We start from the raw sequence: 18,022 nt of genomic DNA on the forward strand, positions 1-18,022 counted from the left end.
TTTTGGTTTTTCTCCGGTACCAGGAACCGAACTCACGACCTTGCGCTTGCCAGGCAGGCGCTTTGCCGCTGAGCTAAATCCCCAGCCCCCAGGACCAACTTTTGAAGGAAAAAGGATTAGATATAATTTGCAACCTTGGTAGCTTTCATGTTTAACAAGCTGTAGCCTCAAGAATGCAACACCATGATTCTGAAATTACATTACCCAGTAAGTGTGCAAAATGCCTGGATTAGTAAAAGTTCATTTTGTCCTATTTGTAAGTACATATCAAGAATGGGAAGAAAACAGGATCATGCACAGTATAAGACACACTGTAAGTGTTTATAAAAACGTAGAGAAGAATTACCAAGGTAGACCAAAGAGGCACAGATGATGACTGAATGGAAGTGATCAAATGTGGAAAGTAGCAAAGCTATAATCACCTTTACTTTTCATTTTTTAAATTTTAACAGAAGAGAACAGGGAGAGGGGCATCTGCCACCATTCATTTACCTAAAAGAGTGCTTCTGGGGAAAAGTCAGATTAAATGAGAAAATTAGCCACAGTCAAATGAATTTCAAAAGAAATAGTCTAATAATCAGGTAGCATATAACTTCTACAGCTCAACAGACAGAACTGCAGGTTCTGAGTAGATTAGTTTATGGCACACTGTTATAAAGGAACTGACCTTATATAAATTGTAAGTTATATAAATTTATATTTTATTATTTTGTAACCATATGCAAGTTCTCTATAGATAAGAGATGTTCCAAGCTGTTACATTACAGTAATAAATGACTAAGTCAATATAGATTGTCCTAAATAAAACCATGCACTAAAAAGATGCTCTTAATTACCTTGCTTGTAGTTTTGGATGTTTTCCTGCCAGGGTTATAATCACCTTCATTTTCAGAGCCAGATGCTTTCCTTTTCTTTGCCCCTCGGCCTTTACCTTAATAATAATACAAAAATATTTTTCCTCTCAATGGTAAGTACAACATAAGGAGATAAATACCGAAACATACTTTGCTGCTTTGGCATGTTCGATCAGTACAGCACTGCAATCTTGCGCTCTCACTAGGATACACAAGTGATTCAGATGGACATTTTATCTCTGGGGTTGACGTGACTAAAGAGTATTTCACAAATACATTTAAACAAGTGGGAAATTTTTGGAAGACAAATTTTAATGACTAAGCCCCTAGTAAAGGAAAAATTGGCATTTTGCATATGTGGTCCTTCGTCCTGCTAAGGAAATTTCTTAGAGTGCTTAAGTTACATGTGATGGAAATTTTTTGAATTTCCAACCTATACTGTAGTACTTTCAACATTTTAAAAAAATCATTAATTACCAAAACATTAATCACATACTTTTTTAACACCAAATTATTATATAGCTTTAAATGCTTATCCTCAATTTACTTATCACAGACTATTGATAAGTAAATTTGTGGATCTCACTTAGTACTCAGAATAAATCATCTAATATTAATAATCTGTCAAATCCACACTCCTTGTCAAATCTAGGCTCACTACATACAACAATTTTGTTTTACCTACTAACCTCTTATTCTCTTCACTGGAGGAAGAAAAGAAAAAGGTAAGAAGTGGTGGGCCAAAAAATAAAATCAAACTAAACTGCAATTCTACCTTGAGAGATATGACCTACATATCACTTATTAGAAAGGACAGCCTAAATGATCCTGGGATGTCACAGCTTACCAAATGAACTGATGAAATTGCATTTTTAAATTGGAACAAACGTTCCAAACTTTTGTAAATTTAAGTACTGACCTTAAGTATTGACCTCCCTAGTCTCTGGTATTCTTTCCACTCCCCCATACCCCCTGTTTTCTTTTAAGTCTATGGCTCCTTATCCCAACCATGCCTTTAAGATGTAAAATAAACACACTGATGAAAATATCCCTCAGTTTTATACAAGCAGTAACTCTCAGTGTTATCCTGTCCTACATATGTTTTTCAAAGCATCTTTAAAGGCTTTTCAGATTTGCAGGCAAAGAGGGAGTGGTAGGAAGAACCTGTGCTGAATCCTTGTGTGGCCCTGAGCTACTTTATTTCCTACATGAGGAAAAAGTTATGGGGGCTGGGGATTTAGCTCAGTGGCAAAGCGCCTGCCTGGTAAGCGCAAGATCGCGAGTTCGGTTCCCGGTACCGGAGAAAAACCAAAAAAAAAAAGTTATGGCCTTAGCGTCCTAGATCTACCCAGCTCCAATGAGTCTCACACTTCTTGTCAAGTCCTATCTGCCTTTTAAATGACAACTTTCAGTGAGTTGGCTTTAGGGGTCTTTAAACCACTCTTGAGTATTCTTATTTAACCCAGTTAGGTCACAATGTACTGAATGATACACACAGTGAGTGGACTAAATTGCTCTTATTTCCAGTGGACTCTAATCCAACACTGATTCTTAGTCATACTGCTTATTAAGGATTAAAGTAATTTAAAACAGGTACCCAGGATCTAAATTCAGTGCCACAGAAGAAACAATCTTTTCCACATGGCATATGTTAAAGGGTTGTACAAAAATAATCCTCACCTTTTGGTGTTGCAGTCTTCTTTGGAATGCCAAATTCTGAATCTGAGTCAGAGTTTACAGTCTCCACTACTTTCTTCTGCTTGGGGGCTCTCTTGGGTTTAGAAGCTATATCCAAGGGTGGTTTTCCTATTAAGCAAATATCCATTTCATAGGTCAATGCAATATACTTACCAACAAACCAAGGTGAAGTGAGTTTTATAAGAATGGAATTTCTTACTGCTGGTAAGAAATTGAGTAGTCCTAAGTAATGAAATGATTTCTTTCTGATTGGTGTCAGTATAAAGGCAAACAATTTTTCATAGATAAAATGAATTTGACTGAATTATGCATGATTTGCATTTAGACAATTACACTGAGATATTTTAGGCAAAGACTATTAAAAATGAATTAAAGAGTAACTTTAAATAGTCATGACAAAAAAGTAACACGTGACACTAATTATAATCCAAGTACAGCCACATGTTAAAAGGTCTAGATTAAAATGACTTATAATGATTTAGAAAGAGAATGCATTTCATGGGATTCTCAAATACAATGAGTAGAAACCAATTCACTTCCATTCAAAGTTGAAATCCAGATTTAACATCTTTATATGAAAAAAAAATATGACTAGGTAAGTAGATCACAAATATGAGGCCTTCACTTTGTTGTATTTTGTTTTCAAAGTGGACCTTGTTTTTTCAGGTTCATTTGCACTTCAATGTAAAAGCTGAACCACATATTACTGTGGTAATAAAACAATTTGGAAAGAAGTTTTAAATGGACCCAAATCAACTGCAGAATTTTCCATTAAAAAATTAAAAACTAGTGCTGAGTCTATGGAAAATGTATTCCCAGTATCAGTCTGGGAGGTTAGAGATAGTAAGGCCGCTCCCTAGCCAATAGCAGAAGGAACTTAGTTCCTCGTGGAGGCAGCAGCCAAAGACCTTGTGGGCTCTTTAAGTCTTCCTGACTAAACCTTCCACAGGAGCCATGAGGCAGCTCTTAGCAACAGTACACACCTATCACAGCTGGGAGAAAGTCTGCATTTTTTCTCTTTAGCAAGGTTTCTAAACTTCCAGTATTAGGTGACACTTTGAACTCTACCAGCCAAACACAAGTCAGATAGCTGAGTATTATGGACGTCCTTTTTTGCTGTCAACTATTGGAACTATAACTTGTAAAATCATATATGTAACTTCGGCAACAATCCCAGAGGGACATGATGTGCCCTCGAGCTATTTTATAAGAATTTATATTTTGGGAAGAACCTGGAGGAAGGGGGAGGGTTTGCTGACATCCCTGAAGTCATACATTTTTTTTCACATGACTTCCTGCTCAATGAACCCAAAGCAGTACAACTATTCGAAACAACCAAACAGGACAAGGAGGTATGATATTCCAGCTTTTCAGTTAATGCTAAATTCGAAATCATTAGGATAAATAGCTTGATTAAAGAAACAGGATGGTATATCTCAAGAAGTGCTATTTATAAGATGCTTATATGAAGGTGACTTTAAGAAAAAGATAAAGAAAAATTATAAGGTCTGCCTTAGTTTGAGTTCCCCAGAAGACCCTGTCAGGCCTCAAAACAAAGATTCAAGAGTAAGTGTGTTGGGGCTGGGGATATAGCTCAGTGGCACAGCACCTGCCTGGCAAGCGCAAAGTCATGAGTGCGATTCCTGGTACCCCCACCCCCAAAAAGAATAAGTGTGTTGATTTGGGAGGTAACGGAAAAAACAGTACCAAAATAAGACAACTCAGAGGGTGGCTAGTGGTGGGGAAGTTATCAAGCCGTTCATCATTTTAGGAGCTTAATTCCCACTGGGGATTTTTGGGAACCAGTTAAAACATATCCCAGAGTTAGCTCACTTGAAAGGAAAAGAGCTCTGAGCTGTTTATAAACCACCTTTCTTCAATCAGGCAGCTGAGGGATAAGAGAGTTTTAATATTCCAGCACAGCTGCAATGAGAAAGTCCTTGGGCAAGAAAAATGTAGACATTGGCCCATGTGTAGTGAAGAGATAAGGGCAACTGGGTAGAGGTGGGTCACCCAATGTGTTGGCTATAGCCAGTCTCACCATAGTCCTAGTGCATTCAAAATAGTTGGAGAATTTTATTATTGTTGCTGTGTTACATTTAATACTTATGTGTCTATAATGGTGTTTTATGTTGCAGATTTTTAAGATCTATAGGAACAGCCTATGGAGTTATTTCTTGTCATATGTAGGATATCAATTAGATTTTCTTTTAGCAACCAAACCTTTATTTCTAGAGCAAAAAAAAGATAAAACATTAGCTTGTAAACACTACCAGTACAACTCTTTTAAAAATATATTACTGGAGAATGGATAAATATTTTTTGAATAAATCAGATGTATTAATAACTTCCTTTTCTGTTGGTTTCCTATATGTACAAGGATAAAACCATTTTTCATTCACATCATTTTCAATGCCTAGCATATGAAACCTCCCCTCTTTTTTTGTCTTTTTGAGACAGGGTCTCACTATGCAGTGCAGGCTAGTCTTGAGCTCACTTTGTAGCCCAGGTTGGTCTTGAACTCACAATGATCCTCCTGCCTCAGCCTCGGGAGTACTGGGATTACAGGCATGTGCCACCATATCAGGCAGAAGCCCTTTTTTAATAAAGGAAATTTAATTAAATACATGTTGTGTACATACTTTCCCATTGTATTTTGTAATAAATCAATGCTTAAAAGCACAAGAAAGAGGAAACATTCATGAATTTTAGGTGGGAAACCTTGTCCTTTGATGTAGGCAGAGATATTAATTTGCCCACTTAAAAGCCCACATTGAACTCATTTGCATCATTTTACAGTTTGCACACCCATTAACTTTGCAGAGATTTACTAAGTGAAGATGTTTCACGACATATTAACTTCTTCTGGAAAAAAGTTTCAGAGAAGCTAGGCCTGGTGGTACATGCCTGTAATTCCAGCACTGGGCAGGCTGCAGCAGGAGGACTGCCAGGGCTACAGAAGCAAGTTCAAGGTCAGCCTGAACTGCATAGACTCTGTCTCAAAAGAACTAAAAAAAAAAAGCAAAGTTGTCAGAGAAAGATTAACAAAAAAATGTATCGTTAAAAGTCTATTTGAACAGATAAATCTTTTTAAAATTTTTTATTTAATTGGTATATGTTTATGTTATGTAATAATTACATTCATTTGGGGAAACTGGTACACATATTACATTCTTTAAAGTAAATTACTGTTTTTCAGATACAAAGCACTAATATTGACCTCCTTCAAAAAGACCAAATTGTATGTCTTAGTACTAAAACAGATTCATGAATTGACTCAGTGTTTCCCGGACAATTTAAAAGCCATGAAAAGACAAAACAACTACATGACTCATAAGAACAACACCCTAACTGAAATGACCGATCTCTGCACTAAGGGAAAGGAGGCAGGACTGACAAAGACAACAGAATCAGGCAACTAGTAAGATAAAATTGTGATCCACTGTACACCTAACAAGGAGCTTTACTAGTAAGTTATCTAGACAGGAATGCGTAAGATTTTATAATTGCAACAACTTTAAAATGTAGTTCTAAAGAGATTTAAATCATTTCCTCACATAATTAAAACGAGGATTCTACTACTCACATACCTTTTAACAGTTTTATAGTGAAGTCCAAGTGCAAAGTTCAAGTTGTATTAAATTTCATTTATATCAAAGATGTCTACATGGTTTATGCAATGCTGAACACAATAAAATGTTAAGTACATACCCTTTTTAGCAGCTACTGTTTTACTTGGAACTTTGTCTGTTTGCTTCAGACCAAATGATGGTGAAAAAACAGAAGCAGTATCTTCTTCATTACTGTCAAATTTAGCTGAATCTAAAAATTTCAAAGCTTTTTTTAGTAAAGAGACTCTATAAAGACCTCTGAGTAAACTCTGATTCGTTTAACTGATGACTTCTCTTTAGCTAGATAATTGATCTTGTAAGGTTTTATTTTGTGATCATATAATCCACAATATACAAACAGCTGAAAATAAAAAATATATCAATGTTATACCTCAAAAATGTTAACTGTGTTGTGAAACAATACAGAAATGCACAGAGTAGTGAAAATTAATAGTACCAAGTGCTAAGCATTTAAAATGTAGCTGACTAGTTCAAAAATATATACTAAGGATTTATTTTAAAATAAGATACAAAACTCCACTGTGATTACTTTAGTAGCTAAACAAACAGTACTACTAACCTTTCAGGAATATCTGTAATAATGTTCAAATCTAAAAGAGTAGTAAACATTCATATTTCTAAATTAGTAAGTAATTAAAGATTAATTAAAAATGCACAGAGGCTTACCTTCAGTTTACTTTTGTACACAAATTATTAAGATAATCATTTCTTCCCTCCCTCCCTTATACCACAGCAGGAACTTTTACTTGGATTTAAGTATTTTTACATAATTATTTTAATAAGCTGTCAAAAATGACCATATATATATATATATATCATATACCAAATCTAGGTCTGTATGCATATCTATATTTAAAAATACAAGACAATGGACAACGGGACCTTAAAAATCCATGCACAAAAGTACAGGGAGCAAAAAACACATACCCTAATTAAATTTGTTTGAGAAAGGTTATAGTCTCTCAGCTATTATAATTTATTCAAACAAATCAAAGTTCAATCTTCTACAATTTCTCTTTTCATGCCTTTTCTCATTATTAAAACATTGTAACACACTCTCTATATAAATAGGGTAACATCTGCTTGTCCATCTAAATGCTTCCGTAATGCCTACTCTGACCAATCAGCTGGGGGTCACCTCAGAAAAAGGAAATACATCCAAATATGCTGAACAAAATGTAAAAAAGTAAGCCTTCTACACTCATGAAAAATTCTGAACTTAAATCCTGACCTAATGATTTTATCTCCTTCTCTCCCCCAAACAGTGATACAATTAACAAATAAAAAGATTAAAAACATACCATCTTCTGACTTCTGAGAGTATGAAGGAAATGAAAAGAGATTCCCAAAATCCTGACTTTTTTTGTCATGTGAAGATTTTCTATAAGAAAATACCACAAAGAGGACATACTTAAATATCTTATTTCAACCCTAGATTATGTATAAAATGTACTATAAGATCATAATCACAGAGGAAAAAAACCCTGTTTTCATTTCTTTTTTAATTAAAAGCAGGGCATGTACACACACACATAAACCACATGTACACATGTGCATACAGACCCCAGATAAATCAATAATTTAACTAAGAATGAAATCTAGACAACATTTTATTTTGTTTTTTTGGTACCGGGAATTGAACTCAGGACCTTACACTTACCAAGCAGATGCTTGTGCCACTGAGCTATATCCCTGGCCCAACAACATTTTAAAATTACTAAAAATATCACTAAATTAAATTTTATACTTGTCAGAATAATCATTCCAAAAATTAACATCAGCAAATTATCAGCAGAGCTACAAGGAGAAAGACAGAAAGCTTTTCATAGCAGGCAATAATCCCATTTCTGATCCTAGACCACAGGTTGGCACTTATTTTGTGATCTAGTCAAGGCTAATTATACTAAATAGAAAAACACTTTTTTAAAAAGCCTGAAACAGTTCACAAACCTTTTATTTCACAGATTAATACTGGCATTCACCAAAAGCAAAAAAAAAAAAAAAAAAAAAAAGAAATGAGGTGTCAAGACCAAATCTCGAAAAGAAATATAAACTTCCCAATTCAAAAGATTTAGTAACTTCTCAAAACCAGCTGTTGTCCAACTATATCTCATGAGCCTACTGCTGATTTTTATAAATAATGCTTTATTGGAATATAGCTACATTCACTTACCTACATGTTATTAATGGCTCTTTTCTTGTAACACTTGTGACAGACACTGTATGACCTACAAAACCTGAAATGTTTATGGAAAAGTTTGCCAATCCTCCCTCTGTACATACCATAGCAGTGGTGACAAACCTGTGACACATGTCTGCAGCAGGCTATTTGTTATCACTGAAAGCTCTAAAAGCTTCGTTATCACTGTAAGATAGCAAGAGCTACTATATTAACAGTATTTACTCCTTCATGAAGAAAACTACCTAAAATGATAATTTTTTGAAGTTCAAAATCTTTGACAAATACCTAGAACAACTAACTGTATCATATTACTGAATAGCAGTTGCTTCATTACTTACTCTGGAGTAGTTTTAGATTTGCTGGGAGAAAATGTATATTCATCTTTATCTAAGCCATCTGAAGGAATAAACTCATCTTCCCCATCATTTGTTATGGGAGATGCTTTAACTTTCAATTCCTCTAAATCATTATTGTCATCATCATCATCAGCATCGTCATCTTCTTCTTCTGAGAAATCAAATGTGTACTTAGGTCTTTCAGCTAGGAGAAAAAAAAATGAAATGTTAGCCAGGCATTGTGGCATGTACTTGTAGTTCTACCTACTCAAAAGGCCAAGGCAGAAATATCACTTGAACCTATAATGCAGAGATCAGCTGGGCAACAACAGTGAGATCCCATTTCAAAAACAAAATACCACCACAACCAAAAACAGAACAAAACAAACATTAAACTCAAATCCCGCCTTTATCCACATGAAGTATTTCAAAGCACATAAAGAAAAGGACCAATATTTAGAAACCCAAACCTAACAATTTTGGCCTCAAAGTGTTAACATCTGTCTCAAACTTTCTAGGAGGTGTGGGAAATGCAGCATACATTGGGAGAACATAAGTGAAGTGATTGACTGATTAGAATGATTACTCAGAAACACTTAGGAAAGTATTCAATAAGGCTTTGTCTTATGTGGCCACTGTATAAACAACCACTACTGTAAGATTCTCCACTTCTACAATTACTAATGACAGATTTTACTGTTCTTTAAAAAATACTAGCCAGGCATGGTGGTGCACTCCTGTAATCTCAGCACTCAGAAGGCTAAGGCAGGAGGACCACTGTGAGTTCAAGACCAGCCTTGGCTACATAGAGAGTTCAAGGATAGCCTGAACTAGCTAACAAGACCCTGTCTCAACTGCTCCCTGCAAAGTGCTAAATTACTTTGTCTTAACCTCTTGGATATAAACGTTTATCTTCTCTTCAGCTTTAGTTTCACCAGGAAATAACAAAGACAGTAAGTTTTCAGATGAATGAAGAGACAGAAAACTTCAAAATATCAGCAAAACAATTAAGTTCATATAATGCATAAATATATATAGATACCAATTAAGGGTAAAAACATCAGCATAATGCAGATAAATTTTGTTATACTCTGTAGCAGATATTACGGAATAAATTTCTAAAATCACTTGGACATTATATAATTTATTTTCCATTTATGGAATAGCCTAAAAATAATTCTGAATCATTTAATTTAATAAGTTAGCTTTCATGTAATTTAAATTACCTATGTTAAAGATTCACCTATAGTAGTGGTGGCGAACCTATCGCAAGTGTGCTACAGCAGGCTGTTTGTGTCACTGAAAGCTCTAAAAGGTTGGCCATCATTGACCTATAGTAGTCTTATGTACACTAGAAACAAAGTCATATGATAAAGAATCAAAGAATGTAAGGCCTGACATATAAGTAAAAATATATCTCCCAGAGTTACATAAGCATGTTATATCTTATATTTTAATAAATTAGGACTTAACAATATTTGAGAAGAATGTATAAACAAGAAACCCATCCATTTTTCATTAATGAATATTCAAAAAGGATCAAACCACATGCTTAGCAGCAATACATCATAGCAAAATTGGATTCTGCAGCCTCAGCAGACCACAGTAACTAAGAAAGCTATGTGCATAGAATCAGACTCCTAAAGTAGCAAGGAAGTTTACATTATAAAAGATAGAAACATTAAGACAAAACACAAAGCACTTCCAATAGATTCATTATTGGTGCTATAATACCAAGGTATAGTCTTTTTTTTAAACCAAATAACTTGAAGCTATAGAAGGAATATGGCCAAAGTTTACAATAAAATTCAGTAAAAATACATGTTTCTCTTTAGAAAAATTTACAACCAGCTTTGCTAGAAAAGATCACTATGTAAAGAAATTTCTTTTCTCTTCATTACTACCACTTCTGAATTTAGTACTTCCTTAACACTGATAATACCAACTTATAAGTCAAACTGTAATATACAACAAATATAAAGTATATCACAATACCAGCTGCTCTCCTAAGCAAAGAGTCTCTTGGAATAACCACAGGTTCGGTTTCTTCCAAGTCACTTTCTGACTTGGACTCATCGTCTGACCAAGGATTCCGTTTCTTCACTTTTTTTGCACTAGGTTTGCCAGATGCTGTAGGCGTTTTTCTAACCCTGGTACCTAAAAGTAAAACAACAGTAATAAGTGTAAATATCATTAGTAAAAGTAAAACTCTTATTATGCAGAAGTTTATTGTAAAATAACCAATGTTCTTGAAAAGCGAAGGTATTACTTCAACGACAAGAAAAAAAAGCACTTCAGAAGACTCTAGTAATATCGTTTACACAGTTTTTTACACACACACAGCAGAGAGAGAGAGAGAGAAAGAAACACAGAGATGCAGAGAGAAATTCCTTACCAGGTTCCTTTTTCTCCCTTTTGGGCTTGGGACCTTTATTTATAGGAGCTGATGGGGCCAATGCTTCTTCTCCTGTACCTTCTACTGGTGTTACACTGAATTCTTCATCAAATTCCACTTTCACTACTGTAGTATCAAGGTCACCCTACATATTAAAAAGAAAACCAAACCATGAGTGAAAATAAAAACTAAATTAACACCACATGCTTTAGAGATGCACTTTTAGTCAATAGACAGCTACATGTCAAGTAAGTGGTTTTAAAGATGTGATCCTATTTAGGTCTTAACAGATGACTACAATCAGACCACATTTTACTTTAGTTCATTAATCTGCAGAAAATGATATTGCTCATAACTGCAATTTTCTGGTATACTCAATGAGATGACAAGCATTTAGAAGCAACACTAGAAATAAGATGGCAGCTTTTGATTATCAAAAGGACTTTCAGCCCAACAGCTAAGCATACTAAAAGATATCTGCAAAGTAAGTTCCTATAACAAAGCTTCTAATGAACTAGAAAAAAATCAAATTATTGAAGGAAAAAAAACAGCGTACGTCATGCACTGTTAGGCAATGTAAGACAAAGTCCAAATGGGAGGAGGGGAAGAGGAAAGAGGAAAAAGAGAAATCATCAAAACACAAATAGCAAATACAAAGGAAGATAGAGGAGTGGTTCAAGTGGGAAAGTCAGCAACTCTGCTTACAGCATGGTCAGAGAATGCTCCATAGAGATGGAGCTTTTCTGATTGAGTTCTGAAGGAATGTAGAAGAGGGAAGAACACTACAGACAGAAGGCACAGCAGCATAAAGTATTACCCATGTTTAAAGAACTAGGTCTTCAAACACAGTAGACAGGCTGCTAGGATTCAAGAAAAGGTGAGAGAGAGAAGGGGCAGGAGGCAGCACACACATGCTAACCGCTGTACACCAATAATCGTGTGTCATCAGTGGGAGCCACTGAAAGCTTTGAAGCATTTGTGTGGAAATCAGCCTTACAGTTCAGAAATATTCTAGCAATAAAAGACAGGTCTAAAAGAAACGAAGTGGAGAAAAGCAGAAGCCATGATTAAATAACTGGAGCAGGGCAATGGAGAGCAATTTTTAAGGGAGAACTACTTTAAGGTATGTCAGAGAAAACATAAAATTCTAGGGCAGTATCAAAGGGCACCAAGAAAAGGAAGTGGATTTTTTAATCATTTTGTAGGCAGTCAACAGGATTTATTGATTACATGAAAAAAAAAAAAAAAACCTTCCCGCATTTCTGTCAGTGATGGCTGAGTGTTATGTATTAAGTGATACAAGGCACAGAGCAAGTTCCAAAATCAGTACAATTGGTCCAGTTTCAGAGATACCATGTCACAGGGGCTTTGAGCATTTGGGTGGCTATATGAGTCTGGCAACCTGAAAAAATGCAACTTAGGGATACAGATTTAGGATTCATTATTTTGAACTGAAAAAGCTCTGGACACAGATAAAATCACTTCAGGAGACTGAAGTGAAAAGAGAAAAAAGTGCTGAAAACTAAACCTGACAGACACCCACTGGAAAGGAAAGAACCCTTTTTCTGAAGAAAAATATAAGCATGCAGGTATATGGAGAAGAAAAAGGCAAGAGGAAAATAGTATGAACTTCTTTTTACCAGCACAGAGGACAGCGGCTGCTCTAATACCAAAGTACTCCTATGCCTTAAACATTAGTTTGTTCAGAGAGCACTCCAATCTCTAACTCCAGCTCTTGGGCTCATTTCCCAAGCTCTTATTAGACTAAATCCATAGTATATCCCCACCTACCTACTGGACCCATTCACACACATATTTCCTAGACTAAAATCAGTCTGTCCAGAAATAATAACATCTCTCTTTTAAAACCATCACACATCCTGTTCTCCCAGCTCTGAACCTTCTTTCCAGTCTTTCTCTCTTCCGGCTAACCACAGCCACAAGATAGGTAAATGTCATATTTTTAAAACTCCTTAACTGTACCCATCAGTGCCATAACACAAGATGTGCTTAATTTAAATGATTTAACTAGGGGGAAAAACAAACAGTAAAAATGAAAGCTTACTTTGAAAGACAAACTCTGTTCTGCTCTGATACTTCCCTAATTGGTCATGATATAGAAATGAAGTTCATATTTTAAAGTAGATAAATTCACAGTTTGGATCCGTAAGATTTTAGTTTACAAAGCTGCTCACACATGACTAGTCCCACCTACTTGGGAGGCTGCAGCAGAAATGTTGAAGACCAGGAGCTCAAGGTCAGGCAGAGCAATAAAGAAAGTGAAACCCGTAAGCACACTAGCTCTTCACCAGTATGTAGCTCTTCTTGACCAGTATGTTATTATTCTATGAATTGCTCCCATAGAGTAAGATTTATCACAATTAAAATATACATAGATTAGAAAAAGCATGATTAATCACAGAGTAAAATTAAGATACAAAGAAATTGCATACATATGTTACATGCACACAAGATAGAAGTAGAGTCTACCAATGATTAAAATAAGGTATGTGTCATACCTTCTTCTTCTTCAACAACTTTTTGCTGGCATCTGCCTTCATAGCAGTAATTTCAGGAATTATTCTTCTCCCATAAGGCGAAGGCATTGTCTCTTCCAATTGAAGTTTCTTCACCTTAGGTTTGCCAACTTTACCTTTTATTGCTTTCCCAGACATGCCTGCCAGAATATCTTCTCTTTCTTGTGCTTCCACTTTCTGTAGCACAATCATAAAGTGGGAGGGGTGCTTAAACAACTCTTTAGAAAAGACAGTTACTATAGTATAAGAAATTAGCACCTGCCTGGCAAGTGCAAGCTCCTGAGTTCAATTCCCAGTACAAAAAAAATTAATAAATAAATTAAAACAAGTTTTATTTACTCACTAAGGATAACCTGGTATCATAAGAAGCCCAGCAAGTCACACATAAAAGCAGTTCTCTTAAGAAGTATAAAGCTATTTTTTATTGCCTTCGCCATAATAATGGTTCATAAATGTAAAGTGAAAAAAAATGAAAAGTTAAAGTTAAGATTAAAAAGAATGAAAAATTAAAATATACTTAGATTTAACATAAGATATTCTATGTAACAAGGAATGAGGGCATAGTCATGATTCATATCACAGACTCCATATTTTACAAAGTTATTCTTTCAAATAATAAACATGCTTTGAAGGGTATAAGAGAAAATGACATCTCTTCAAATATATTTAGAGAAATAATGTAAGCTTTGAAATCAGACAGCAGCAGATTATAATCTTGGTATTTCCACTTATTAGTTATGTATTCCTAAGAAATAACAGATAATTTATAGAGCACCCACCATGTCCCAGGCATAAAGCAATCCTATGACCCCCCATTTTTTGGCTAAGGAAACTGGGGCTCTGAGAGGATGGATAACTATCTCAAGAATAATTATGTAGCTCCTTCCTAAGCAAGTTACTTTACTATGCTCTGGATTCTTATCTATATAATAAGGTAATAACAACCTCTTTCAATTGCAGGGAGAGTCACTTTGAGGACTACAGAAACTGCAGTTCCAGCATACATTAGACATTTGATAGTAGTATCATTAGACTTTAAAAGACATGAAATATGAAATGATACAACAGTATTAAATTATTTTAGATATTAAAAAATCATATCTGAAATTTAAATAAATTGTTTGGGCCAACTTTGCTAATAATCAAATAAACTTTTTTTTGTTTTTTTAATGAGCTTGCTTTGAATGATGACTCTTCAATAATGAGGAAATTTATAGGCATAATCGCAAAGTTCCTTATATTTCATTGTATTAGTGATCAAATTTAAAGCAATACCAGAATAACATTAATATTAGTCAGAAGCAATGATTTTCCTTTTAATATATGCTTGTTTTATTTTTAATGGCTTTTTTTCCCTCTTTGATTCTGGGGATCAAACTCAGGGCCTCACACACACTAAACAAGTACACTACTGCTGAGTTATACTTCAGCTCCGTGTTCACTTTTTAACGTATAAGGCAGCAGGGAAAAAGCTCCCCTAATTAAAAAAAAATCTAACTAGTAATATTTTAAAAAGCATAAATCAAGGTACACTTATATGACTTGAAAAGTCATTAAGCACTAAAAAAACCCCAGAAATTATATCAGATAAGTAATACAGCACACTTGTTCTTAAAAAGTTTTAATTCAGACGTAAGCCATGAAAATAAAACTGAACCATGTGGACAATGAATGAAAGAATTAAAAAGTAAGAAAATAACATCATGAGTAATGACAAGTGGTAATTTATCCTTTGCTACTCAAAGTCAGATATTCATACTTCTGTCATTCATTTAATTCTAACATTTTAAGTGGGCAATTTTATAAAGATTTATAGCTTATATTTTTACCTCTACATTTATTTCTTAAATTACAATTATACTTGGAGAGAACTCATTTACAACATAAAAACATTGAAATTTCTTTGTTGTAAATCTAAAGAACTATCATTCGACTCCTAAAATCAAGGTGCTTGTATTCAATTATATAGATGTACTGGTCTTACCTCTTCCCAGGAAAACATTAAGCCAAATCCATTAACTAATTGAGAAGTTGATGAAGAAATTTTAACAGGAAGTATTGAATTTACACTGAATTTCAGCTCCGAGCATTAAAGTATATTCAACCACACTAGAAATAATTTTCCTTTATAACTGCATAGAGCTACAGCTAGCTTAATCACACAACTTATAAATACACCAATAATTTAAAAAATTCTGAATAAATTTAGAGAGATTTTATCTTATTAGATATTATTTTTCCAAATATATTTTAATAGACTTAACATACATCCAGTTCTTCAACAAATGCTGCTAAATCTTCTTTCCAAAGATCTGAAGGTGATTTTCTTTTAAGATCATTGACCTCTCGGCCCTATAATAAAAAAGCAATACAGTTTAACAGTGAATAATTTTTAAATGTGTAAAGGATAATCAAAATACTTATTTTTGCAAAAAGGAAAACAAAAATATGGATGACACTGAAATAGTTTCAAATTATTTAACCCACAAAAGTTCATACTTTTGCATCTCTCTGTTTAATCAGTTCTTCAACTTTTTCTTTAGTAAGAGACCACAGAGACATATTTAAAATATAATTAAAATCAGGGCCTGAAGGAGTTCCTGAATCAGAGGAACTATCATCATGTTGGTTTTGTGTTTCTTCCTCTTCTGCTGCCTGCAAAAAATAATAACTTTATATTAAAGTCCGGTAAAATATCAAATCAATGTTTAATTTTACTGAATATCAAGTTAAAATTCTCTATATGATACACTGTTAATGCTATACCCTGAGGGTTTGGGGATTGGATTATCTGTAAATTAATTATAAACCTATTTCTTGTAAAAAAAAAAAAAAAGTTTAAGGTTTTCTAAAGATGTACAATAAAATCTTCAGGAAAAACATTATATTCAATCCCTATTTACAGAGGAACCTGAAAAATTAACTGCTTTCCTCAAGAACTAAGTTACAAAATGAAAAGACTGTATATGTGAAAATTAATAGAACTGATGTCTTATCATGTATGTTAATCAGATTTTTTACACTAGTGAGTGAATGAGCAACTTGAAACCCAAGGTAAATATCGTTTACGAAAATGTTATAGTAAATATGGTAAAGTATATTCACTCACTAAGGATGAATTCTTAATCAAGATTCTCTAAGTAACAATACCCATGTGAGAATTCAGAGATTAGGTTTATGAAAGAATTTAATGAGAGTTGGTAAATTAGAGTAGGAAATGTCATGGACTATCTGAAACTTTATTCATAGGATTTTTAACAAAAATTAATAATAAATCCTCTTCTGCTAGTATTAAATTTCAAAATTCAATAAATTTAATAAAAGTTATTTTAGGTGACATCTTTTAAAGTTTAAAAACAAGGGGCTGGGGATTTAGCTCAGTGGCAAAGTGCCTGCCTGGCAAGCGCAAGATCGTGAGTTCAATTCCTGGTACCAGAAGAAAAACAAAAACGAAAACAAAAAGAAACAAACAAACAAAAAAACCCCAAAAACAAAAAAAAAAAAAAAAAAAAAACTAGACATTAAATTGCACCTAAATTGTTTAAGGCGCTGAGATAATTAAAAATGATTGTGTTATAACTATGATACTCCAAGCAAAAGTTTATTTTTGGAAACAAAAAGGATTTATAATTTAAAAATTTTAAATATGATATATACATACATATGTATATACAAAGAAAAGTTTAGGTGTACTTTAGAAATAAAAAATTAAAATTGCAAAGCAAAATGCTTTCTTAAATAAAACTACAAACTCAAACTCAAGTAACAGGCAAATAAGGAATACTCATTGTATGGATGATAAGTAGATCATTTATGATGAATTATTCTAAAGCTTTAAAAAATTCATGAAATGATATGTTTAGATTGTCAGACTGATATCAAATATTAGGGTGCCATAAAATCCTGGTTAGATTCATGATGTAGAAGTCCGTTTGATCTAGGTTTTGAGAACACCTAAAGTATTGTTAATAAGTACTCTAAATATACATATATGTCACTGTTAACAGGAACATGACTAATGACACATTAAGAAATCAATAAAAATAACCTAAGTTCTAGTGATAAAATTCCATTAAGTTTTAAGCAAAAAAAATCCTCTTCTAATGAGCTGCTTCATAATTCTAAATCTCTTCTCATATGCTATATAATAAGGCACTCTTACAAGAGTAGTTCCTTTTGTTACCCAAACCCCCTCAAAAGGCCAAAATGCTGAACCAATTCTGATGGTGAAAATGCAGTACAAAGAGCTGGGGATATAGCTCAGCAGCACAAGAACCTGCCCGGCAAGCGCAAGGTCCTGAGTTCAACCCCCGGTACCCCCCCCAAAAAAAGTGCCCGATAATGCAACTACTGAAATGAAGCTAGCGTTTACCCACCAATTCTACTTCA

General features: G+C 34.0%; 1 protein-coding gene across 1 annotated transcript in view; it reads right to left on the reverse strand.

Annotated features, from left to right (window-relative positions):
• Top2b (topoisomerase (DNA) II beta) overlaps window positions 1-18,022 on the reverse strand; it is a gene marked incomplete in the record, with an annotated part of 65,513 nt that overhangs the window by 2,546 nt on the left and 44,945 nt on the right. Inside the window, 10 exon segments of the mRNA XM_005387486.2 lie at window positions 837-931; window positions 2,535-2,660; window positions 6,264-6,374; window positions 7,486-7,565; window positions 8,705-8,906; window positions 10,697-10,858; window positions 11,097-11,241; window positions 13,616-13,810; window positions 15,902-15,985; window positions 16,133-16,288. Coding sequence (XP_005387543.2) covers window positions 837-931; window positions 2,535-2,660; window positions 6,264-6,374; window positions 7,486-7,565; window positions 8,705-8,906; window positions 10,697-10,858; window positions 11,097-11,241; window positions 13,616-13,810; window positions 15,902-15,985; window positions 16,133-16,288 — 1,356 coding nt within the window.

Source organism: Chinchilla lanigera, unplaced genomic scaffold, assembly GCF_000276665.1.
Source record: "Chinchilla lanigera isolate Chin_1 unplaced genomic scaffold, ChiLan1.0 scaffold00029, whole genome shotgun sequence".
In the NCBI taxonomy this organism is placed as follows: Eukaryota; Metazoa; Chordata; class Mammalia; order Rodentia; family Chinchillidae; genus Chinchilla; species Chinchilla lanigera.